Source organism: Heterodontus francisci, chromosome 38 (assembly GCF_036365525.1).
Source record: "Heterodontus francisci isolate sHetFra1 chromosome 38, sHetFra1.hap1, whole genome shotgun sequence".
Taxonomy (NCBI): domain Eukaryota; kingdom Metazoa; phylum Chordata; class Chondrichthyes; order Heterodontiformes; family Heterodontidae; genus Heterodontus; species Heterodontus francisci.
Window position 1 is genome coordinate 34,363,781 of NC_090408.1, and position 27,215 is coordinate 34,390,995.

General features: G+C 42.1%; 1 protein-coding gene across 1 annotated transcript in view; it reads right to left on the minus strand.

Annotated features, from left to right (window-relative positions):
• The window catches only part of LOC137352524 (monoacylglycerol lipase ABHD2-like), a 91,323-nt gene that overhangs the window by 48,661 nt on the left and 15,447 nt on the right, over positions 1 to 27,215 (minus strand). Inside the window, exons 4-5 of the mRNA XM_068018073.1 lie at positions 3,367 to 3,542; positions 1,871 to 2,038 (exon numbers count right to left, since the gene is read on the minus strand). Coding sequence (XP_067874174.1) covers positions 1,871 to 2,038; positions 3,367 to 3,542 — 344 coding nt within the window. The remainder of the gene's footprint in view (positions 1 to 1,870; positions 2,039 to 3,366; positions 3,543 to 27,215) is intronic.

Here is a 27,215-nt window from a genome sequence, read left to right on the forward strand (position 1 = left end):
GCATATTTACAGGCAGATTATTCTACCATGGGAGGGGTCAGAGCAATTCCCAATGACGATGTCAGAGCAATTCTAATCCACTCCTCAAACTTTCTGCACATGCACTTTCCAGCAGGACAACAGTCAGGTTAATGAGTCTTGGACGATTTTCTCCCCCTTCCTACTGCACAGAGGCCAATTGTAGCTCCCTTACTACCGCTCAGCTGAAATCATCTCACCTAGGACAGATTAGGAATGAAACCCTGTACCTTCCTAATCTGTATTTTAACTCTGCACTGGAATTTTCCAGCTGAGCCACTGGCAAGGCTACAGAAGATTTTGGCCATTTAAAAAAAAATAAATAAATCGTAGGGAATCACCCTTTGTCCTACTCCAAGTGATTAAGCTGCACAGCTTGCTGTGCACAACAGAAAAATCAGGGAATTTCGACCCATAGCGTGCAGCTGTGTTTGGTTTGCTGAAGTAGCAGGTAGAGGCTGGGAATAGTGCTGAAGAGCAGATTAGGGAAGACTGTCAGGAAACTGGGGTTTGAAAGGTCAAAGGCGGCAAGTGGCCAACTGTATGAACCAGGGTAGTGGTGGTGGTGGTGACAGTAGTAGTGTGGGTCATGGGATGAGGGGGAGGGAAGGGAAAGAGAAAGAAGGAAGGAAGGAAGGAAGGAAGAAAACAGGTACCAACGTGAACTAATGCAGGGGGAATTGGGAGTGGGGTTTTGGGAGGGGAAAGAGAAGAGTGCCTCCATCAACTGGGAAGAAAAGAGGTTTTCTTTTTAAAAAGCAAATTAGGAATTTAAACAAAATAAGATTTAGTAAAGAGCAGAGATCCACAGTACACTGTAATTTCTCCAAATAAAATGAAAGTTACCCAAACATTTTAGCATTAGACATCACACTGGAGGAGCATTACTAGAAATTAAACAGAGCAATGTCATATTGTTTATAGTTAACAGTCTTATCGGTGCTTTCGTTGTGGGCTATAGACCTCATTTTAGCAGTACCCAAACTCACTGTAGGAGTTATGTAAATAGGGTGTTATTTCAGTAAATGTGGGCTTTCTAGCAAATGCAATGAGCCACTGAAAAGGTTAAACTACTAAAAAAATGTTTACTGCACTACATTTATGCACAATCCAAGTAACACAATGCTCACTGCACCATCAAAATCTAGCATGAAACACAAATAGGAATAATCAAAACTGTGGGAAAAATAACACCATGACAATAGCACCTTCTGTCCAGTACACAAAGTTCTCAAGAACATCTGCCTCTCAGCTACAAAAGTACCTTGCAAAAAGACACAATAATGCAGCTATTTTAAACCTCCTTTCCTCGCGGTCGCCCCAATGCCATCACTGAAGGGAAGCAGCCATCAGAGTCTCCAAACAGTTTAACAGGATGTGAAATAACCCAAGAATCGATCCAGACACCAAAACCCCAAAAAATGTGCTACTAGCAAAGTAGACAGTATACTAGCTAGCTGCAGTTCACCAAACAGGCCAGCTGGAAGTTGTGGCACCCATTAAAATCAAATAGCCTGAATCCTGGAATAGTGCTGTTGTGACATCATCAGAATGGCCTCAAGGATGATTATGCTCCTGTGAAGCAGCTTGGGACGCTTTAATATGTTAAGGCTGCTATATAAATATAAATAGTTGTTGCTGTTGAAGTGAAGTAGGACTGAAATACCTAGTTTCCAATGGAATAGAAAATGTCGTTTTTAAGGTTAAGGTAACATTAGGACAAAAGTTTGTTTTACATGAACTGTTTAGTTTTCCCGTAGCTATATCCATCCCTGTACACTATACCTGACCATTACTGTATAACATACTTTTCTCTCCTACTCAAAAAAATTTGGAATGAAAACTTGCTTACCGTACGTAAACATACGAGGAGAAGTGAGCTCAATATTTGGCAATGCACCGAGATGGTTGAGAACAGCACATCGGTAGCCATGCTTCTGGGCGTAGTCAACAAATGTTCGGATGTACTGCTTTTCACTGTGATTGGCTATCCCAGGACAAATCACCATAGTAATATCCTCTACCAAACAGGAAAATAGCAGTGTTAACACAAAACACAGAATTTCATTTAAATATCAATTCATGATAAAGATTGAGACATTGGATGAAATTAACAGAAGATTTTTGTTTACACCAGGAATAGGCCATTTGGACTTACCAAACCCTCTTTCAGCTCTACACCACCTCAATTCTAAAGTTCTCTCTCAAAACATGTAGTCTGGAACTCAATTGCACTGTACTTCAATGTCGTCCTCTGGTAAACCCTTTGAATGAAAATATTCTACTCAACTTCCCTGCTTACTCTAACTTCTTCTAAAGAGAAATTTGGGATGAGCAATAACTGCTGGCCTTGCTGCCAGTGCCCACATTCCATGAATGAATTGGGAAAAACTTAATTATTTTTTTAATGTGTGTTCTTAGTAGCTGACTCTGCATTAATGAACAATTTGTCCACATCAACTTTGTCAATTTTCTGTGTAACCTTATAAACCTAATGTCAATCTCGCCCTTTCTAAAGCATACAAGCTCAACATCATTAACCCCTTATAATTTAAATTCCTGCTTTTATTCTCATGAAACTTTTTTATCCTCAAGACTAATATGCTGTTCAGTTTTCTGTCAATTAACACGCTCTCTGTACTAATACTTTGTCTTTCAGCACACCATTAACATACCGTTTGCCTTTGCTCCATGACCTTCTGGTCAGTTATTCTCTGTGACCTTTTCCTATCAACACCTTCTCTTTTGTTATCTCTTGCCCCACCCCCGCTTTACTTGCTTAAAACCTATTACATTTCTAGCCTCTGCTAGTTCTGATGAAGGGTCACTGACCTGAAATGTTAATTCTGCTTCTCTCTCCACAGATGCTGCCCGACCTGCTGAGTATTTCCAGCATTTCTGGTTTTTATTTCAGATTTCCAGCATCTGCAATATTTTGCTTTTATTATACTAATATTACCTCCCTTGATTAGGTGACCAGAATTTTATACAGTTCTCTTGATGGGGCCTGACCAATGTCTTATATTGCACTGTACATATGCCAAGCATACACATTCTATTTCCCTGTAGGATGCAGCACAATGAGCTGAATACTGTCCTCACCCAACGTCTCCATGTGAATTTTCCAAAAGGGTTGTTGGATAGCGAACAGAACCAGAAACCCATGCCAATTTCCCCTCACTTTCCCCAAATCCAGCTGCAGCAGAGATCAACTAACCAAACGGACTGGAAATTGAACAGGTTATCTTCCTGCCTTTACAGCCACATACAAAAGAATGACAATACTATGAAAGCTTGATTACAATAATCACCAAATTTCCATTCACCACACTTGGTCGTTTCACTTACCTCCAGTGTTATGCTCTGCTAAAGGCTCAAAAAGATCCCATGTAGCAGTCGCCCCATCAAGCATGGAGAAATACTTGCGGAGACCATAGGGGTGAGGAGAGCTTACACGCCCCATTTTACCATACAATGCTGTCTGTACATGTCCACTCTTTCCCCAGATCAGGGGTGGGATGTATCTATTCATTAAAACAGATTTCAAAAGTACTAGTTACAAAATAGGCAACAGTAAGTCACTTTAGTGCTTTATTCCTCATCCCCTTTTCTTCCATTACAAGACCTTTCTCCCTTTCCAACCTGCCTACCCTCCAAACCAAATCCAAAGACCTCTGTAGCTGAAAGGGTGTTGTAGGCAGCCCTGTTACTCTTAACCAGTGACATCCTTTTGGATCTTTAACCTTTCCTCCCCCGTCCATCACAACGCCTGCGATAGAGAACTCAGCAGGGACTGTACAAAAACACTAAAAATATTGCACGCATGCCCTTATTTTTAATGTTTGCATTTCTTCAGTTTCCACTCACTAAGTTTTTACTTCACCTTTGTTCTGCTTGTTACACTGGACATGGGTGAGACCACACCCAGAGTACTACATACAGTTTTGGTTTCCTTATTTAAAGAGGAATATACTTGCATTGGAGGCAGTTCAGAAAAGGTTCACTAGGTTGATTCCTGGGATGAAGGGCTGTCTTATGAGGAAAGGTTGAGTCTATACTCATTGGAGTTAAGAAGAATGAGAGGTGATCTTATTGAAACATAAGATTCTGAGGGAGCTTGATAGGGTAGAATTTCTTCTGAGGGTTATGGATCTTTGGAATTCTCTACCCAGAGCGTTGTGGAGGCTGAGTCATTGAATATATTCAAAGCTGAGATTGACAGATTCTTGAATAATAGGGGAGTCGAGGGTTATGGGGAACAGGTGGGAAAGTGGAGTTGTGGCCAAGATCAGATCAGCCCTGATCTTACTGAATGGCGGTGTGGGCTCAAGGGGTCGGATGGCCTACTCCTGCTCATATTTTCTTATGTTCTTATACTGATTTCCCATTTCACTGGGTAAGTTTTGCATTCATCCAACTGCTGTGCAAACTATTACTGTTGGTCCACAAAATCTTCTTTCGCCATTCCCTGATTGGAGTCCTGCAGGTTCAATGGTCAAACCAAAAGCAAGACTGCAAAGCAGTACAAATCCACTGAATGGATAGTCAAAAAATTGCTTGGTTCTTCAGACAATGTCTTTCATTTATTTGTCTCAAAATCTGATCAGCTTCAATTAAGCTGAACAGTAATTCTTGTAGTTAAAAATGATCTCTGGGTCCCAGGCATCGTTTATGTGCAGCAGTGACAATGTATGAAACAGTTGGCACACATTAAAATTAGATTTCTTTGGGGAAACCACAGTGACTGATATGGTATTTTGTATACCCTACTCCAGTTTTTGGACAGAAGTAGAGGTGTTGCTTTATATGTGGGTTTCCTTATGTACTGAATTGGAAATATTATCACCAGAAAGCAATGAAGTCACATAGCACTCAGGATGGGACATACTCTCCAAACCAATGCCCGAACAAATGATTTTCATTTGTTCACTCTTCAGGTGAAGTGACTGACTGTCCCCACTATGTATCAACTTTTACATACATTTTCTAGACACTACCCATCAGGTTACTTGATGATTTCAATGACACCTCCAGTACAAAAATTTTATAACCCATAAATCAGATAATATTTTACATGAAATATTAGAATCAAATTATAGCATCAAACAACATTTATTCAATCAGCTTAAATTCAGGTCACATGAGCACAGTATGTCAGACTATTTTAGACCTAATAACTGCTTCTATCTTTTGGAGTCTTTAATTTGTGCCATATTTAGAGGACATTACCCTCTAACTCACTAAATAATAAATGCTGCATTACATACTGTTGACAGAAGCAATGCAATTAAAGTTAATTTAAAACACAACTGCAATGCTGTTAAGTTAGGTATATCTTCTAATTTCCTTACAATGAGCCCATATGTGGCTCCATTCAGTGCAAATTGAAATAGGGTTAGTACATTGCGCTGTTAAAGTTACACTGCTGGCTCTTATACTTTACTCATTGACAGCACAGGCGTACTCAATTACTCAATTCAATTTCATTGTTAGGAGAGAGTGATTATTTGCTGGCTGTCTAATAATAAAAAGAAAAAAAAAAATTCTGAAGCACAAATGTCTTGGACCTGATGTATTGTAAAACACAAGGCCAGCTCCTGGAAGTAGTCTTGCACTCCTTGCCATAGTGTAGTCTGTAATTAAGATTGTTGACCAGATTGGGATATAGTTAATTAAATAAAAAGCTAGAAATATTTAGTCAGTCTCTACCCAAACATCACCCCACCTTTTCAGGTGCTGAGTTTTGCTGCGTACTTGCAACATTTTCTCTTCTAATCCCAAATTTTTGCCGTTCACTATTTATCGTTCCAGTTATATTAAATGCTTTGCATGAATATGCATTCACAAGCATTTCCACTGACAGAAAAGCATTACTATAACTGACCATTAAAATCACAGTTGATCACAAATTAGAAGTTGGCTGGTAAACTACAGTAATTACACAGCCTGAGCTGTCAAGGGTTAAGTCACTAAGAGCAGCATTAAAATGTCACTTTGTCTAAAATGTAATGGGATTTAAAGAAATTGGGAAAAGCTCTTCAATTACAACATGATTTTAAGGTGAAACAGGAAATAATTTGGTGCACTGCAAAATACACAATTATCAGCATATAAAGTTAATGGGAAAGGATATTAAAAATCCAGTCAGGCGTGTGGGACTGTGTTGAACAGTACTCAAAGATCACAAAGCTCAGTGACCTCTCCTTTCATAAAACTTGAACATAAATGGGGGAAAGAGGGTGAATAAGAAATGAAGGTTTCAGATTTTACAGGGCATCAAAAACTCAGATTAAATTACAGTGTTATTAAACCTTGACATTTAACAGAGACCTAAAAAGGAGACTTTGCGGGGTGTCACAATATAAGATTGAGAGAGTAATGTACAAAATTTTCATACTACAGCCACCTAATCTGAGGAAATATACCTAACAGTAGTTACAAATTTGCTCCTTGTAACCTTCGAAATTTCTGGAGCATTTTGTACTGTACAACAGCAGAGTTACGGGTCGGCCACTGATGATGGTAGCATTTTAACATGGTAAATTAATTATATTCCACAAGAGAATGTATTGGCTTAAATGCAATTTTACAAACAGTGCATGGTACTGTCACATAAAAGCTTAGCGACAACACTTGTATGTCAAGACAGTTTATGTATTATTCACCCCAATGGGCTATGGTTGACTTTCAATTGTAAATGATTGCCCATGTATCCAACATTGTGTTAAAGCTCAGAGGACACACAGTTCCTGTTTACTCAATCTGTACCCTTACTTTTAAGAGAGGTGTCAGCAGGAAATAAGGAAGCCAATCTATTTGGAGGAAAACACACTTTTTGGAACCACTTATGAAATATCCAAGTTTTTTTGCAGCCAGAATCAATCAGGGAAAAGCAGTCTGAAACTCTCAATTATCTCTGCTTTCTTGCAAATTACACCAACAGAACCCACCAGTGTAGTTAGCAACGCAAACACAAAAAAGAAAATGTTCCTCTTTGGCAGACTGTTTCTCCTTATTTTACTTTTCTTATGGTCCAAAATTTGTAAAGCTGGACTTGCCAACAGGAACTAATCCTGCTTTGCCACAGTTATGGGCATGATCAAGAGGAAGCTGTTAATTCCAACCGGTTCTCTTTACAAAGCCTTAACAGTCGTTTCCTCGCTACGTGCTAGCACCAGAGAAACCTATAGGGCGATTGGAAATCAATGTCTGCATCCACAATTCCCGGCATGACAAATTCCCACCATAGGCTGGTCAACTATCAAATACAAATCTTTTTCCTCAATCATAAATGCATTTTTGTGCAACTAGAGTTCTCAAAACACAACTCCGGTTCAAAAACCAATAGAACAAGGCTCAAATGGATTGCATTAGTTGAACTGCTCCAAGGAAGACTGACATTTACATAGCAATTCATTGTGTCTCAGGAAACTGAAGTGTTTCATATATACCGAGTTACTCTGAAGTGCCATTGCAGGTATTTAGGCAAACGTGACAGCCATTTTGCACACAGCAAAGTTCCACAAAAAAAGTGATTAGATGAATGATTCATTTGTCTGCTTTTGAAGGAATCGGTTAATGAAAAATACACTGCCTAGGACACGCAAAGTTCCCTCTTCAAAAAAAAAATCTACTTCACCCAAAAGAACGGACTGATTATGGACTCAGTTCAACACCTTGTCTGAAGGAAGGACTTCTAACAATGCACCCCTGCTTCAGTACTGCTAGAATGCTAGCTTGGATTATGTGCTTAAACTGTGGAATGGTGTATGAACTGATAACTTCAGATAGCAAAGTGAGTGTCTACCAAATGAGAGATAAATGTAATACACAAATAGCCCAATTTAAAAAAAAAGACAATTTTGAAATTCTTCCTGCCATGTCACAATAAATCCAAGGACTTTGCGTAAAAATTCTATACAGCTGTACTGGTTCAGTTTACACCTGAGCCCAAAGGGCGCACAAGCTTCAGCTCTTCTCTATATAAATAAAGCTCACAACACTACCCCAGTAAAACCATGATGTCACTCACACAAACAATGATCCCACAGGGTATTCCGTTATTGACTTCTGAAAAATTTAATACAGACAGTAAAGAGAAGCATCAAAATGGATAATTCAAGTTGTCGGATGCCAAATTACCAAGTTATGCAAGTTGACTCATTTATGAAATACTCAAATTAAAGCTTTATTGATGGTTTAGTGGGTAGACAGCCCAATCTAGCACAGACATTTAAACTAGAAATCTAAGGCTCCATTTCTTGCATGTACTGAGTTAGTTGATCTCAGCCAGGACAGCAGGTGGGGCATACTATTTGGCCTCAATAACCTTGTATTGGGGTGGGGGAGGGAGAAGCAGAAGAACAATCGGATCGGATTCTTACTCAATTGTTATCCAGTGACTCCTGCTGGAAACTGGATGTTAGATAAGATTGGGTTAGGCTGTGATTGCTCCCACACATTTGAATGGCCTCAAGTGCTCACTGTCTAACTCACACATGGAATCACAGAATGACACACAAGAAATGCTGCTGCACCCATGGAACCATATCCTGGCATGAGTCAGGAGGGGGAAAACCAAAAAAAATTTGTGTCAAGGTAAACAGCATTTAGTGAGAATTCAAATATGAATACAAAGAGCAGCGGGACTTCATCTGACAGCTCATCTCCTGCACAAAGGAATATTAATCTAATTGAAGAATATTTTTAGACATGTACCATCTTAGTCAAATTGGTCACAATCCATGAAGAAAGATGGCTGAGAAAAATAAAGATTGTGCATCTCAAAGTAAAGACAAGTGCTGGAAATATAAGTCAGTCAACATCTGAAAGGTGGTAAGTTAATGTTCAAGCTCAGAACAGTGACATATACTTTAAACCATTTAACCTTTTCTCTTTCATGGATCTGATGTAGCTTTCCAGCATTATTTTTATTTAAATTTGCAACTTTTTTTTAACTTGTATACTGCAGTTATTCTTTAAATGTTATGTATTTTGCTTTGGAGTTACCCATCAACACTTGCCATCAAGGCTCACACCACAGGAAACCATGTACCCACAGATCTGTGCCCAGCAAACCAGCAAGAAGTTAACTACTTCAGGAAATGGGAAGGGGAGAACACAAAGAAAAATAGAATTCGTTCCACGTTTTTAAAAAAAAACAGCAGTTGGTAACACTAAATGGAGGATGCAAGAAGTTACAATCATGCATATCATTCAATGTATTATCTTTGTGTATATTGTATTGTTATTGTAATTATATAAACATTTCAAGGAGGGCTTTTAGCCAGCAATTTAAAGCAAATATTTATATAAACTGATGTAATACATAGTAACTGCGTACATAATGTTCACTGAACCACAGACATCAACGTCAAATGACTGCTAGAGAGAAATTATTTGGCGGTGGGAGGGGGGGGGGGACGGGACAAAAAGAGAGAGTAGGCATCTCAAAAGACAGACAGTGCCTTTCATGTCCTCTGGACATCTAAACAGCTTTAACGTCAAAGTATTTTTTGAATCAAAGGCAAGTGAGACAGCCAAGTATCCACCAACAGCAAATTAGATAAACGATCAGTTAAGCAGTTTTGGCTGGTGTTGGCTGAGGGTTAAGTGTTGACCAGGACACAGGGAGAACTCCCTTGCTCTTCTGATAGTGCCATGGGATCGCTTGTCCACCTAAACACTTAAATTCAAAACATCTGAACCACATGCAGAGATGGTTTTACAATCCTCAAGAGGGGTAACTGGATCGCTGTTTGCATCAAAGACCGCTGAACTACTGCTGCAGGAAGCTTTTCATTCTTCTACATTTCAAGTTTATATTTTAAAAAAATCAAGACTCTCTCAAAAGTATCTCACAGAAACAGAACTGCTACTTCTAACTGAAAAAACTAAGCCAACTCAAAATTTCTCTTCGGAAACCTCTGCGGCGTGCAACTTTCCATGTAAAGTAACAAGTAATGTAAAACACCAACAATTCTGTTAATAAAATACACTTCAGCAAATGTTGTAGAGCATGAGTGCAGGATTTAAATTCCTAAACCCAGACATGCAAGTGGAGTCCAATCCAATATACTCCTGTCTGCCAAAGTGTCTCCTGCCAGGCTTACATGGTTCATGTTTATTTAATAAAGGCTAAATACATGTCAATACCCCAGTATTATTGAAACAGATGAAGTTTTCAATTCAGATTTTCAATTTCAACAGAAAGTCATTTTTGTTTTTAAAAACAGCCACTTATCCTCATGGTTAAATCCCTTCATGGCCATGTGCCTCTATCTGTAATCTTCCCCAGTCCTACAACCCTTCAAAAACTGTCCAGTCTCTGTGCATTCTCCATTCCCTTCACCTCACTGGCAGCAGTGAAGCCTTCAACTGTCTCAGTTAAAGCGTGGCTGGCCGACCCAACACCATGCATCGGGTTCCAGTTGGGTCAGGTCTCTCTTCCGGATCCAGCATTCGGGTTCGGGTCGGTCTGGACGTGGACAGTGCTGCCTTGCTCTGGGAAGTAATCGTCAATGAACATTTAGGACGTCAAGGCGGGAAACGTGCAGTCTGGACTCCGCACCCTGCAGTAAAGCCTGGCTACCCGACCAAACCTGACTACATATGTCGGGTTTTGGTCGGGCATTTAAAAATTTAAAAGGACTTGGGGCCCAGGTCAGTTTTAATTTTAAACTCGAGTCAGGCTTTAGTCTCAGCTCTACACAATTGGAATTCCCTCCCTAAACCTCTCCACCTTTAAGACCTGATTTTAAATCAATTTTTTGCCATAGCTTTCAGCCACCCTCCGAATATGACTTTATTTGACTTGAGGTTTTTTTTTAAGCATTTCTATAAAGCGCCCTGGGATGTTTTTTTCTGTTCAAAGAAAGGAGAGTTGTTAATGCTAAAACAGTAAAACTTTAAAAAGTGAGCAGTCATTTTCAGAGTGTTTGATGTGGCAAATTGCAGGTACAAATTCATGTTCCACTTCCTGATGTCAGTTTGCTGTGAGAACAGCATGTCAAGTTGAAGCCAGGTGCTTTGGCCAAGGAAGGGAGGGGTATTGGGAACTCAAGTGAACTAGGATACTCTTACATTCTCCCTAGCAGAGAGCCACACATCCCATTTACTTTACAGGGTTGCCTACGAACATGAGCACCAATGCCAAAACCTTCCTTGGGAGGGCTTTACCAGGGTACAACACTAAATTGGACCATTTTGCAATAATTTGACAGTTTAAAATTAATACAGAATAATACAGGGGCAGGATTGGCAGCTCAATATCCCGGGATATAGAATCTTCAGGCGAGACAGAGGAGGGGGTAAGAGGGGGCATTGCAATAGTAGTTAAGGAGTCAGTTACTGCAGTAAGGAGAGATATCTTGGAGGGGGCATCAAATGAAGTTTTATGGGTAGAGTTTAGGAACAAAAAAGGGACAGCCACATTGCAAGGTGTTTATTATAGACCCCCAGATAATCAGCGGGAAATTGAGGAGCAAATATGTGCACAACTCGCAGAGGTGTGTAAAAATAATAGGGTAATTATATTAGGTGATTCCAACTTTCCCAACATTAATTGGGATAGTCATCGTGTTAAGGGCTCAGATGGAGTGGAATTCTTAAAATGTATACAGGAGACCTTTTTAACTCAATATGTAGAGGATCCAACAAGGGAGGGTGCAGTGCTAGACCTAATTCTGGGGAATGAAGCCAGACAGGTGGTTGATGTGTTGGTGGGGGAACATTTTGGTGATAGCGACCACAACATGGTATAATTTAAGCTTGTTATGGAGAAAGAAATAGACAAGTTGCAAAAAAAAGTTTTGGGATTGGGGGAGAGCGAATTTTAGTAAAATAAGGCAGGATCTGGCCAAGGTAGACTGGAAAGAGTTACTTGTGGGGAAATCTACAGAAGAGCAGTGGGGGGCATTCAAAAAAGAAATGGGGAGGGTACAGGCCCAACATGTTCCCTCTAGGGTAATAGGTAGGAGCAACAAGCCCAGAGAACCATGGATGACCAGAAACATTCAGGGTATGATGAAAAGGAAAAGAGAGGCTTTTAGCAAATACAAGGAGAGCAAATCAAAGGAAGCATTAGTGGAGTACAGAAAGTGTAGGATGGAGCTTAAGAAAGCAATTAGGAGAGCAAAGAGGGGATATGAGAAAGCTCTGGCTGGTGAAAGTAGGGAAAATCCCAAGATATTCTATAAGTATATCAATGGGCAGAGGATAACCAGGGAAAGAGCAAGACCCATTAGGGACCAAGGGGGAAATCAGTGGGTGGAGCCAGAGGACATTGGTAGGGTGTTGAACAAATACTTCACATCTGTCTTCACCCAAGAGAATGAGGATGTGGAACGCAGAGAGAGACTGAGATTCTTGAGCAAATTGTCACAGGGAGTGACAAGGTACTGGAGATTTTGGCAGGCTTAAAAGTGGACAAATCTTCAGGTCTGGACGATTTGTGTCCCAGGATGCTGTGGGAGGAGAGGGTGGAAATTGCAGGGGCTCTGACCCAAATTTTTAATTCCTCTCTGGCCACGGGAGAGGTGCCAGAGGACTGGAGAACAGCTAATGACAGACCAGTGAATCTCACGTCAGTGGTAGGGAAACTACTGGAGAAAATTCTGAAGGAGAGAATCTATCTCCACTGGAGAGGCAAAATTTGATAAGGAATAGTCAGCATGGCTTTGTCAGAGGGAGTTCATGCTTAACAAATTTGAATTTTTTGAGCATGCGACCAGGTGTGTAGATGAGGGTAGTGCAGTTCATGTACTTTACATGGATTTCAGCAAAGCCTTTGACAAGGTCCCACATGGGAGAATTATCAAGAAAGCAAATGACAATGGGATACAGGGTAACTTGATAAGGTGGATTCGAAATTGGTGTAGCTTTAGGAGACAGAGTGATGACAGACTGTTTTAGTGACTGGAAGCCAGTGTCCAGTGGCGCACCACAGGGATCTGTGCTGGGTCCCCTATTGTTTGTCATTTATATCAACGACATAGATGACTATGTGGGGGGTAGGATCAGTAAGTTTGCGGATGACACAAAGACGGGCCGAGCGGTTAACAGTGAGGTTGTGTGTCTTGGGTTACAGGAAGATATAGACGGGATGGTCAAATGGGCAGAAAAGTGGCAGATGGAATTTAACCCTGAAAAGTGTGAGGTGATGCACTTTGGAAGGAGTAATGTGACACGGAAGTATTCAATGAATGGCCTGACACTGGGAAGTTCCAAGGAACAAAGGGACCTTGGCGTGTTTGTCCATAGATCTCTGTGGGCAGAAGGGCAGGTTAATAGGGTGATGAAAAAGGCATATGGGACGCTTGCCTTTATCAATCGAGGCACAGATTACAAAAGCAGGGAGGTCATGTTGGAGTTGTATAGAACTTTGCTAAGGCCACAGCTGGAGTACTGTGTGCAATTCTGGTCGCCACATTATAGGAAGGATGTGATTGCACTGGAGGGGGTGCAGAGGCGATTCACCAGGATGTTGCCTGGGATGGAACATTTAAGCTATGAAGAGAGGTTGGATACGCTTGGGCTGTTTTCGCTGGAGCAGAGAAGACAGAGGGGTGACCTGATCGAGGTGTACAAGATTATGAGGGGCATGGACAGGGTGGATAGGGAGCAGTTGTTCCCCTTAGTTGAAAGGTCAGTTACAAGGGGACACAAGTTTAAGGTGAGGGGCAAGAGGTTTAAGAGGGATTTGAGGAAGAACTTTTTTTTTTTTTACCCAGAGGGTGGTGGCGGCCTGGAATGCACTGCCTGGGAGGGTGGTAGAGGCGGGTTGCCTCACATCCTTTAAAAAGTACCTGGATGAGCACTTGGCACGCCATAACATTCAAGGCTATGGGCCAAGTGCTGGCAAATGGGATTAGGTGGACAGGTCAAGTGTCTTTAATGCATCGGTGCAGACTTGATGGGCCGAAGGGCCTCTTCTGCACTGTACTATTCTGTGACATTTCATCCTGAAAAGCTCTCAAACTACTCATCTGTCAGAATACTTGTAAAAATACAAGAAACCATAAACCAGGTATTTGTAAGATATGTTATAGAATCATAGAAAGTTTAAGGCACAGAATGAGGCCACTTGGCCCATCGTGTCTGTGCTGGCCAAAAAACAATCCACCTATTCTAATCCCACCTTCCAGCATTTTGTCCGTATCCCTGCAGATTGCGGCACTTGAGGTGCATATCCAGAATCCTTTTCAATGAGTTGAGGGTTTCTGCCTCAACTACCCTTTCAGGCAATGAGTTCCAGGCCATCACCTGAAAAAGTTTTTCCTCATCTCCCCTCTAATTTTTCTACCAATCATTTTAAATCTATGCCACCTTGTCACTGACCTCTCTGCTAAGGTGAATAGACCCTTCACCTCCACTCTATCCAGGCCCCTCAAAATTTTGTACATTTCAAATCAGATCTCCCCTCAGCCTTCTCTGTTCCAAGGAGAACAACCCCAGCCTATCCAATCTTTCCTCATAGCTGCATTTTTCCAGTCCTGGCAATATCCTCATAAACCTCCTCTGTACCCTCTCGAGTGCAATTACATCCTTTCTGTAATGAGGTGACCAGAACTGCACACAGTACTCAAGTTGTGGCCTGACCAATGAATTCTACAGTTCTAGCATAACCTCCCTGCTCTTGTATTCTGTACCTCGGCTAATAAAGAAAAGGATTCCATATGCCTTCTTAACCACCTGATTGACCTGTCCTGCTACCTTCAGGGATCTGTGGACATTCACTCCAAGGTCCCTTACTTTCTCTACACTTCTCAGCATTTTCCCATTAATCGCGTATTTCTTTACCTTGTCTGACCTCCCCAAATGCATCACCTCACACTTTTCCAAGTTGAATTCCACTTGCCACTTTTCTGCCCATCTGACCAGACCATCAGTAGCTTCCTGCAGCCTCCTCACTATCTACCACACGGCCAATCTTTGTCGTCCGCAAACTTCTTGATCATGCCCCCAAATTTACGTCCAAATTGTTAATATACACCACAAAAAGCAAGGGACCCAATACTGAGCCCTGCGGAATCACTGGACACAGCCTTCAACAATCACCCTTTGCTTCCTGCCACTGAGCCAATTTTGTATCCACCTTGCTGCATTTCCCTGGATCCTATGGGGTTTTTTTAAAACCAGTCTGCCATGTGGGATCGTCAAAAGCCTTGCTAAAATTCATGTATACCACATCAACTGCCCTACCCTTGTTACTTCCTTGTTATCTTCCTGTTACTTCTTCAAAAAATTCGATCATGTTGGTCAAACAAGATCTTCCCTTAACAAATTCATGCTATCGTTGATTAACCTGTGCCTAAGTGACAGTTTATCCTGTCTCAGAACAGATTCCAATAATTTGCCCACTACAGTGGTTAGACTGACTGGCCTGTAATTATTCAGTCTATCCTTCGCTCCTTTTAAACAGAGGTACGACGTTAGAAATTCTATAAACCTCCGGCAACATATCTCTATCCATTGAGGACTGGAAAATGGTCAGACCCTCTGCTATTTCTTCTCTTGCTTCTTTTAACAGCCTAGAATACATTTCATCTGGCCCTGGTGATTTATCAACTTTCAAAGGATGCTAATCCCATTAATACTTCCGCTCTCCGTGTTTATCACATCCAATGCTTCACACTCTTCCTCCTTAACTACAATATCTGCATCGTCCCCCTCTTTTGTGAAGACAGACGCAAAGTATTCATTAAGAACCATACCAATATCTTCTGCTCGTACACATAGGTTACCGTTTTGGTGAAAACATAGCTCGAAAAAGCACAAAATTAGCTTGGTAATACTTCTGTGTCAGAGTCAGAAGATCAAAAGTTCAAGTTTCACTCCAGGACTTGAGCACATAAATCAGACTGGCACACCAGTGTGTTGTGTGTTGCACTGCCGGAAGTACTATGCTTCAGATGAAATGTTAAACGGACGGGCTGTCCAGGTTAAAGATTCCATGGCACTATGCAAGAATCACAAGTAGTTCTGCGTTCTGACTAATATTACTCCTTCAAGCACCCTCACAGCAACAGGTCATTGCAATTTATGCAATCTTGCCATGCACTAAATGGTTGCTACCATTTGCCGCCAGGTGTTTTTTTTTTAAGTTAATAAGCCAAAGAACCACAGGCCCTGCTCCAAGCTGACCATTAGTCAGTTACTCAAGTTTCCAGGCTCACTTTAATGGAGATATCTGAAAGATGATCTTCAATCGTATTCTGTTTCAGGAGACTGATTTTGTCCCCGCCTCTAATACACACTTGCATAAAAATGAATAATGTACCATATCCACTAAAGCTTAATCCAGGGAAGTTTTTTTTAAAACTGCAATGATTTAACGAACAGAGGAAGAGCAAGAGATTGGAACAGGTAACTGCGGTGGGGGAACTATCAGCACAGGCACAATAGGCCTAATGAATTACTTCTGCACCAAACTTTCAGACCTTAAAGTTCAGACATAAAATGTATTAAAATGTATTCAGGATTTCAATTTATAACTGCAGAGTTTTAAATGATAAGTTGTAGGGGAAAAAAAGCAGAATGCAGAACATAAATTATAGATAGCAACAAGAACATAAGATGGGGCGGCACAGTGGCGCAGTGGTTAGCACCGCAGCCTCACAGCTCCAGGGACCTGGGTTCGATTCTGGGTACTGCCTGTGCAGAGTTTGCAAGTTCTCCCTGTGACCGTGTGGGTTTGCGCCAGGTGCTCCGGTTACCTCCCACCGCCAAAGACTTGCAGGTGATAGGTAAATTGGCCATTGTAAATTGCCCCTAATGTAGGTAGGTGGTAGGGAATATGGGATTACTGTAGGGTTAATATAAATGGGTGGTTCTTGGTCGGCACAGACTCGGTGGGTCGAAGGGCCTGTTTCATTGCTGTATCTCTAAATAAAAACAAAACTGCCAGTGCTCCAAATCTGAAATAAAAAGACAATGCTAGCAAAACTGGTTAGAGAAAGGAAAGTTCACCTGCTGTGTATAAGCCAGAATTTGTTTTTATTACAAGCCTCTAAATATAGCACATTTAATACTAAAAAATCCTGAACTGTACATTTGGTGATACTGAAACACTAACAGCCCTCAAAAACGTGAGCCCTGCATCTGCTGCAAGAGCTAAAGTACCCGGCATTAAAAGCCTGCTACCCGACCCGACGACATGTGTCGGGCTTGGGTCGGGTCGGGCCCATCTTCCAGGGCCAGCTTTCAGGCTTGGGTAGAGTCCGGGTCGTGCTCGGATCGGGCCAGACACACACGGTAAGAGCTCTGCCGGTAAATATTTTTTTAAAAACTTGGCTAAGCTGGGAGTCCGGGAAGAAACTGAGTCTGCGCAGTGAGCGAGTGACGTCACTATGACGTCATCACGCATGCACTGCAGCTGCGTGGAGCTTTCCAGTCGGAAGGTGAGTAAAGAGATGGTCGGGTCGGGTCGAGCTTGGGGTGAAATTGGAGGGACTCGTGCCGGGTCGGGCTCGGGTCCGCTGTAGATCGGTCGGGTTCTTTTTCCCGACCCAAGCAGGCCTTTAAGCATCAAAAGAGAAACATTTGCAATACTGATCTCTGCACTAGAGCAGAGCTGAAATTGCAACAGTTGGGATGCTGAGTCACCATTATGGCAAGTGAACTATCGAGAGGAAGTTTAGCCTTCAGGTTTCATAATGGCTTTAAGTCATGCCAGTATGATTGCCATGACCTTAAAAAAAAAATCTACTCACTTCGAATTTCCAAACTATATTGTGCTTTGTGATGTTCTGGTTAAAGGCCTGCTCGGGTATGCAATTGAAACCCGACCCAGGCCAGAGTCCTTTGATTTTTTTTCCTCCCATGCCTGACCTGACTACCGGAATGCAGTTGATTATATCAAAGAGCTTGTGCTCTACCTTGGATGGAATGGAGACGTTCACTCGCTCACTGCAGACTAGTGCGGTGTCCAGATGCACGTTTCCCGCCTTGATGTCCTGACTGTTTAAATTTTGAAGCTCTTTCCTTCCTGAGCAAAAGGCAGCACTGTGTCTGACCCGAACCAGACACATTATCGGGTTTGGTTGGGTTCGGGTCAGGTTGCTATGCTCTAGTTCTGGTGGTATGTGCCTTCAGACAGGAATTTCCTCATTTTCCACCCACTACCTGAATACAGTAACTGATTCAGCAATAATCAATGTTATTATCCTATTAGATGCTCATGGCTTAAAAGTCAAAACAGCATTAGGTAACTCAATTGGTGAGCATCAGAAGTATGTGAAATGGGAGCAGAACAGTAGGTGTCTCTAATTCTGAGACAAAGGAAAGGACTGCACAAAAGGAACAGCAACAAACAGGAAAATATTGATGCAAATCATAGTATGGAATCAACACTTAAAAAGAAAACTGTTCATCAAAGCAACTATGGAAATAGTTTGCATTTGCCTATTTCTCCTGGCAAGGCAACACAGTCAGTCAACAGTAAAATTGAGGGGGAGGGTGGAAAGAACAGACCATAAAGGTGTGGCTGGCTTGTAGGAAATTCTGCTAATGCCATAGAAGCAATGATACTGTAATATTTACATCAGTGATACACATTTTACAATTACAGTGAAAACCTAAGTAAAACAAATGTTTGCAGTATAGCCTGAACTATCATTCAAACCTACATTATATGACTGTAAAAGGAATCGACTTGTGCCAAATTTCCTTTTCTTGATCATAAACTTGTTTCTTTAGGAGTTGCCTATTTGTGGAGCAATTACTGTTGCAATGGCATAGCTTTCCAGCTAAGTTCAGCACTGTGGGTATACATATACATGAACTGCAGTGGTTCAAGAAGGCGGTTCACCATCGCCTTCTCAAGAGCAGTGAGGGATGGGCAACAACTGCTGGCCTTTCTAGTGACGCTCACATCCCATGAATGAATTAAAAAAAAAACATTGCATTAGTGGGCCCGATTTTAAATCTGTGTAAGCGAATGGGATTCAAGTTAAAATCTCTCTTGCTGTCTCACTACTCACATGAGATAATACTACAACAAAACCAAATTCCTCCTCATAGTCACAGTCATTTACGACACAGGAGACTATTCAGCCCATCAAGTCCATGCTGGCTCTCTACGGAGCTATGCACTGGCTCAATCCCCATAGCCTTCTAAGTCTATTTCTCTCAGCCCATCCAACTTCCTCTTGAAGTTACTGATCGTCTCTGCTTCCACCACTCTTGTGGGTAGCAAGTGCTAGGTCACTACCACCCGCTGCATAAAAAAGTGCTTCCTCATATTTCCCCAAAACCTTCAATCTGTGTCCCCTAGTCCTGGTACCATTTGTTAATGGGAACAGCTTTTCCTTGTCCAACTTATCTAGTTTGTCATAATCTTGTACACATCTATCAAACCTCACGTCAATCTCCTTTGTTCAACAAATAATTGGATGCTATAATGGCAGAGGGAGGGGCAGAAGTGGGACATTAAGATCTCACTGGGTGGGCCGAACTGTAACTATCTTGTGACAGATGAAATGGTGCCTTTCTCTACAAAAAAGCAACTACTTCCGGAACCATCCCTCACTTTACACAGATTGGTGCATAAAAATATGAACAATGTAGCCATTTGACATGTTATGGTGAACACTGTAAAGTTTCTGATGCATTTTTGAAGTACTAGCACATGGGTTCGCACCAGTAATGATTAAAGATGAATAGTCATTGGATGGAGAGGTGGAAAGCAATTTCTTCTTTCCCAGTGAAGGGTCAAATGCAAGAAAGTTATAGTCTTTCAGAGTCAGTTAAAGAAGCATTGACAGAGGGCTAAGATTTCTAATTTGCTTAATGCAAAAAGGAATCAAATGAAAAAGGATTTTCTCATCCATTATGAAGAAAATTTACCTAATTATAAATGTGAAAGCTCAGAACATTTAGTCATATACTTCAAATTAAACTTATATACAAATGGAACTGGAGGATTTAGAAAGGAAATCACTTGTTGAGTCTGGTAAAACTCCAGACCTTACATTATTGAGGCAATAGACTGCTTCTGACAGATGAACAGATGTGGGTTGTTTGGATTATGTCTTTTTTTATATATATATATAAATAAAAGAGGCACTTTTAATATAGGGAGGTCACATTTTGGGTGAAATTTGATGATACATTCATAGGTTATGGATGCGATAGGTTTGTCTCAACTGAAAGATGGTTTTAATTTTTCTGTAGTAAACGGATAGCTGAACACAAAAAAGCTTTAAAAAAAAACACACAATCTAGTGCCCTTCCAAGGTTCAGCTCTTAAGTGAGTAACTGAGCCATAAAGACCAGAAAGGATAGAGAAAAGAAAGTTGGCAGGAAAAAGTCAGAGGAATATTTAAAAGAAAAATCAGTGTTCTGAGGAGTGATACATTATCTGCTTAATGTTTTATACAAATAGTATATAAATGACCAAAAGGCAGCACTTTAATAAAAAAAAAAACTGTTGGCCTCCTCAAATATCTGTTTATCAACATACTGGTGCCCACTATAGAGAGACACCCCACTTATACTCAGCCAGGAAAGCACAATGTTGGAAGATTTTAATATGGTAGAGTTTTATTTCTGTTTCCAAGCCCAAACCAGATGTTTTATGTCTGTCAAGTGTTCAATTTTAATCAAAGTACGTTTTCTTTCAATTATTTTAATGAAAAGTTTTATTTATACAAATTCAAAAAAGAAAGCTCCCATCCATGCATTAGTTAAGTTTAAACCAGTCCCATGATGATCATTCAGATTAATCCAATCTGAAGAATAGCTGTACGATCCAAAACAGCAGTGTTTAGACACGTCCCTTTGGAGTGAATGTTAACAATACTACAGTTATATTTTTTGATCTTTCAAAAAGGAAAATGAAAATAATTTATTCTATCAGTTTTCTTACAACAGGATTACTACATGTATGGGCAAATTACAGCTTTCCTTTTTATAGATCAGCTGAAGAACTTGGAGTGAAACATTCTGTTGATATTCAACAAATTTATTTGGAAGAAAAAGATCATAAAGGTTAGGTCAGCACGGGGCTGAATTTTCCAGGCCCTTTGGGGACAGGTTCGAAGGCAGGAGGGGGTAAAATATCAGGATTGAAGACATCGGGACGGAAGAGGGTGGATGCGGTTGCACAAAAGGCCCTAGAAACTGAGACAGGCCACCTGCCATGGGCCTCACAGACTCAGGCTTTGGCATCTCCAGGTGAGGGAGGGGAGCAGCAGCAGAGTCGGAGGGAAATGCAGCGACAGGCAGTAAGGAGCACCAATCTCAGGGAAGGGTGCAGAGAAGCATGTGAGCTGCGAGGGTGTACCGCCAAAAGCTCAGCTACCTTCAAATGCCCGAGCAGCAGTGTCATCAATAACTGCACATCCCCAGGGAGGCCACTGATCTGTGTGCCATGTTAGAGGACAGGCTGAGCTCCATGGGTGGTAGCCACCTAATGCCAGTGCCACTGAGTCACTGTGGCGCTGAACTTGTGCTCCTCCAGATCTTTCCAGGGATCCATTGAAGATGTGTGTGGGATTGCCCAGGCTGCAACTCATTGATGCAACAAGGTCATGACCGATGCCCTGTTCAAGTAGGCTATTGAATATGTGCATCTTCACGCCGCTCGAGACAGACAGACTGAGAGTGCCATTAGGTTCGGGCCATCACTGGATTCCCCTAGGTGCAGGGTGTGACTACACACGTGACCATGAAGAATCTCAGAACAGCCAGAGGTCTTAAGAACAGGAAGGGCTTCCATTCCATCAATGTCCAATTGGACTGTGACCACTGAAGGACTTTTCAGATGACCCTCATTACCTGTTGAATCTATGCCAATAAAGCCTCACTTTTCTGCAGCTCTGCTGTCACCTCCTTCAGTTACCATTTCATCGTCCAGCGGTCAGTGGCAAGGGTGAAGCAGCGACCGCACGCAGCATGGTCCCTCAATCCAGCCCCTTAAGGGAGCTAGGTTTAGTGGAAGTCCCAGAGGTCCACAAAACATGGAAGGAGATGTTGTGTCACCACATCAAACATTTATTAAATGGAACAAAAAAAGCAAGGCATTAGACTTGAACACTCTCTTCACCCATGAACCCAAGTGCAGCCAGGTGCTCTTCCTAAGTCTCTTACGCATGCTCCAATGCAGTGCTCCCCTATGCTTTCAGCCAAGATAAAGGCAGACTGCTGATCGTGCTGCCCAGTGGCTTCGGATGACCTTGGCGGTCGTCCACGGGCTGCCCGATCCTGGGGATCCTGGCACGCTGAGGGGCTGCTGCACAGGTGCAGGATCCACCTCTGTCGTCGTGGCTACTTGAGGCACGGGTGTCACTGGCAGAGGGGCTAAGGAACCACTGTGCACACCAGGAGCGCCCCGAGAGGAGTCCCCAGATGTAGAGGTCAGCCACTCCTCCTCCATTGCAAGGAACACTTGTACCTTGCTGTTGACCTGAGAAGTATGAAGAACTGATGGAGACTCCAGGTGCCTTGTCCTCCTCTCGCCTGTGACTGCTGCATAGATTTCATGAGTGAGGCGATGGTATGCAGGTCTGTGCGCATTGCCAGCATTCACTGTGTGGTCTGCTGGACCTGGTTCTTCACAAGGGTCTCCAATCTCTCAAAGGAGGAAGTCAAGTGCACACCCAGAGACACGGCAGCACTCAAAGGCTGGATAGACTCCTTCACTGTCCGTGCCAGGGCGAGTATACCCTCTGGAAGCTCCACCAGATATTCCCTTACCTCACGCTGCAGCTCCAGCATTAGCCGCGTTGCCAACGACTGCAGAGGAACATCATCAACCAGAGTCAGCATCATGCTGGCCTCAGCCAGTCCTCAGAGTGTCACTGGACTTGGCTCGCTCAGCCTCTATTAGTTGCTTGGGCACGTCTGTGCTGTGCCCACCAGACTGACTCAATCTAATCAGATATCCGCTGGCGTGAAAGTATCTGCGCAGGTGAAGGGTGTGGTGGACACAGAAGCACTATGCCTCGTGTGCGCCAGAGGCTCTCTTGTGCATATGCACTCAGCCACTCACCCTTGTGTCTGCACTTCTATCTCACCATCTGCCCATGCTGCCCTGCCAATTCCAACACCTCCTCCTCCAAGGGGTTAGAATGGCCAGGTATAGAACCCCTCTGCTGGTCTTGGCCTGTTCCTTGACATTATGGGCTGTCTTCTCCTGCAAGCACAAAGATGAACTCTGTTAGTCACCCCATAAAGACAAACATATGAACATACATACGAACTAGGAGCAGCAGTAGGCCACTCGGCCCCTCAAGCCTGCTCCAACATTCAGTAAGTTCATGGATGAACTGATTATTCCATATTCCCATCTACCCCCGATAACCTTCCACCCCCTTGATCAAGAATCTAACTCTGCCTTAAAAATAATCAAAGACTGCTTCCATCACCTTTTGAGGAAGAGAATTCCAAAGACTCACGACCCTCAGAGAAAAAATGTCTCCTCATCTCTGTCTTAAATGGGCGACCCCTTATTTTTAAACAGTGACCACTAGTTCTAGATTCTCCCACAAGAGGAAACATCCTTTCCACATCCACACTGTCAAGATCCCCTCAGGATCTTATATGTTTCAATCAAGTTGCCTCGTACTCTTCTAAATTCCAGCGGATACAAGCATAGCCTGTCCAATCTTTCCTCGCAAGACAGCCTGGCCATTCCAGGTATTAGTCTAGAAAACCTTCTCTGTACTGCCTCAAACGCATTTACATCCTTCCTTAAATAAGGAGACTAGTACTACACATAGTACTCCAGATGTGGTCTCACCAATGCCCCATATAGCTGAAGCATAACCTCCCTACTTTTGTATTCAATTCCTCTCGTGATAAACAATAACATTCTATTAGCTTTCCTAATTACGTGCTGTACCTGCATACTAACTTTTTGTGATTCATGCACTAGGACACCCAGATCCCTCTGCATCTCAGAGCTCTGCAATCTCTCACCATTGAGATAATATGCTTTTTTATTCTTCCTGCCAAAGTGGACAACTTCACACTTTCCCACATTGTACTCCATTTGCCAGGTCTTTGCCCACTCGCATAACCTATCTATATCCCTTTGTAGCCTCCTTATGTCCTCTTCACAACTTACTTTCCTACCTATCTTTGTCATCAGCAAATTTAACAACCATACCTTTGGTCCCTTCATCCAAGTCATTTATATAAATTTTGAAAAGTTGAAGGCCCAGCACAGATTCCTGTGGCACACCACTCGTTACATCTTGCCACAAGAAAATGACCCATTTATGCCTACTCCTGTTTCCTGTTAGCTAACCAATCTTCTATCCATGCCAATATGTTATCCCCTACACCATAAGATTTTATTTCCTGCAATCATTTTTGATGTGGCACCTTATCAAATGCCTTCTGGAAATCTAAGCACAATACATCCACCGGTTCCCCTTTATCCACAGCACATCTAACTCCCTCAAAGAACTCCAAAAGATTGGTTAAACATGATATCCTTTTCACAAAAACAGGTTGACTCTGCCTGATTACCTTCAATTTTTCTAAATGCCGTGCTGTAACATCTTTCATAATAGCTTCAACATTTTCCCTACGACATATGTTAAGCTAACTGGCCTGTAGTTTCCTGCTTTCTGTCTCCCTTTTTGAATAAAGAAAGGAGTTATATTCACTACTTTCTAATCTAACAGAACTTTACTCAAATCTGGGGAATTTTGGAAAATTAAAACTAATGCATCAACTATCTCACTAGCCACTTCTTTTAACACCGTAAGATGAAGTCCATCAGGACACGGGGACTAGTCAGCCCGCAACTCCAACAATTTGCTCAGTACCACTTCCCTGGTGATTATGATTTTCTTGAGTTCCTCCCTCCCTCCCATTTCCTGATTTACAGCTAATACTGGGATGTTACTTGAATCCTCAATAGTGAAGACCGATGCAAAATATCTGTTCAATTCATCTGCCACCTCCTTATATCCATTATTAATTCCCCAGATTCACTTTCTATAGGACCAACTTTTCTTTAAATATCTATAGAAACTCTTACTATCTCTGTCTTCACATTTCTAGCTAGCTTTCTCTCGTACTCTAATTTTACCTGCCTTAATAATCTTTTAGTCATTCTTTGCTGTTTTTTTATATTCTGTCCAATCTTCTGACCTACCTCCCACCTTTGCGCTATTATAGGGTTTTTCTTTAAGTTTGATACTAACTTTAACTATTTTCGTTAACCATGGATGGCGGGTCCCACCCTTGGAATTTTTCTTTCTTGTTGAAATGTATCTATTCTGTGTATTCTGAAATATCACAACACCTATGCTGGTGGCAGCCCAGCTGTCCATAATGGGGGCACACTAAGGCCTCCTGCATGTGGCCACTCTGGAAGGACCTTGTGGAGTCAGCAATCACAAATGGGCGCCTCTTACCAAGATGTGGCCATGCCTCGGACAGGATATGCTGCTGCCTGACCCCATTGCTACCAACTGGGTGGTCACTTGCTCTCCACTAAACTCACCCTCTTGCGTTGCCACATGCAAACCCCAAAGGGAAATGAGGTCTGGAGTACTCAACTTAACAGAACAAATGAGGTCATTGATGCACTTGCAGAACTAGAGCCAGGTTCTGGGGGTCCAGTCTTGCTTGATCAGTCGTGCCAGTCTTCTCCTCTGTTCCCTGGGGAAGACGGCCTCCCGCCTTGCCCTGCAGGAGCGCCTACAGGGAGGCATTGCTGAACCATGGGGCAACCTCGGAGTCTTCTTTCCGCCAATGTCTTAGCCGATTTCTCTCTCAAGCCTTCAATTCCTGCAAATGTCCTGGGAGTCACAATTTTACTGAGTGCTGGCAGCCCTTTAAATATGCCGCCAGGAACTGCCAGAGCATGACCTCCACTGCCTCTCTACCCATCCCCGCTGCCTTTATTGTCGGTCTTGGCGCCTGCCGACTCTTAATTGGCCGGCTGCGGGAAAATAGTTGCTGGCCAGTTGATCTCCATCCAAGAGGCAGCAGCTCCCGCTTCCAACAGCGTGACCTGGGGCCTAGATGCAAAATTCAGACCATGGTTTCAGAAGCCAGAGATCATTTTCACTAGTCTACTGGAATTCTTTGAGAAAGAGAAGGGGAGTATCAAGGGATATAATTCACTTGGGTTTTTTGAAATAAATGTTATGTCTCAAGCATTTGAAGAAAAACGGCATGGAATTAAATCCAAAATGATTTAGCCAGCTTCAAAATTGGGTTTGCTATTATAGTGTGGTGATAAATGAAAGAAGCACTGTCCAACATCAACAGCACATTTTATATGAGTAGAAGCAATATCCCTTTAATAATCTATGCAGTGAGTCAGAAAAGACTCCTTCAGTACAACAGTAGCCGTGCCCTTTCCTTCCCCACCTGCCACAGCCTGTTACCATCTGCTTGCATTGCTAACCCCACTTTCAAATTAGCTGGTTAATTTTGCATTAATCTATGACTTTTTTCCATGCCACATGTGCCCCTTAGTTGCTTTTAAAGTCAACCTTCTGTAATTCTGATTCTGCAGAATTGTGTTTAAGCTGTTAAATCTGCCTCCCTTACTCCAGGAGCAGATTCAATAATCCACAAAAAATCTGGTCCACAAGACTCTCATCAGAATGAGGAAACTGGATTTAATTGAGGGAACGGCAGGAAATGGTTCAGAAATCTGTCTCAGAATCCAAATTAAAGCAAACCAACATTCAAATAGCTTTCAGCAAAATGTCTTCGAGAAATTCAAGTTATAACCTGAGCGATCGGTCTTATTCATTAACTGCATTGGCCTCCTCAAAAGAATTCCAGTAGATTAAAGGAACTGTGAAATGTTTCCAAGACTATATTAGCTTCCCTTTACAGACACCGTGGGGAAAGCACTGAAGCATTTTGCAGGAACCACCAAAATTTGACTAGCTGATGACTGGAGTCCCACACACTTTTTATACATCATGAATATTTAAATCTTCAAGCACATATCAGTGTAAAATTGCATTGAATATTACAAGCAAAATGATGGCCCAATGTTTCTTGTAATTCAACTCTGAATAAAACTCAATGATAAGCACAGCAATATCTGCAGTAACTGATCAAACTTAAAAGTCCAAGGCAAAAAGGCCCTCGAGTTCCAGGCTCATGCATGTAAACTTTTAAGAGATCTATTTTATAAAAGGGATGTTGAACAACCAAAAGAGACCATGCCTATTACCTAAACAAATAACCTGCAGCACAAAGGGTGCAGCAGAGTT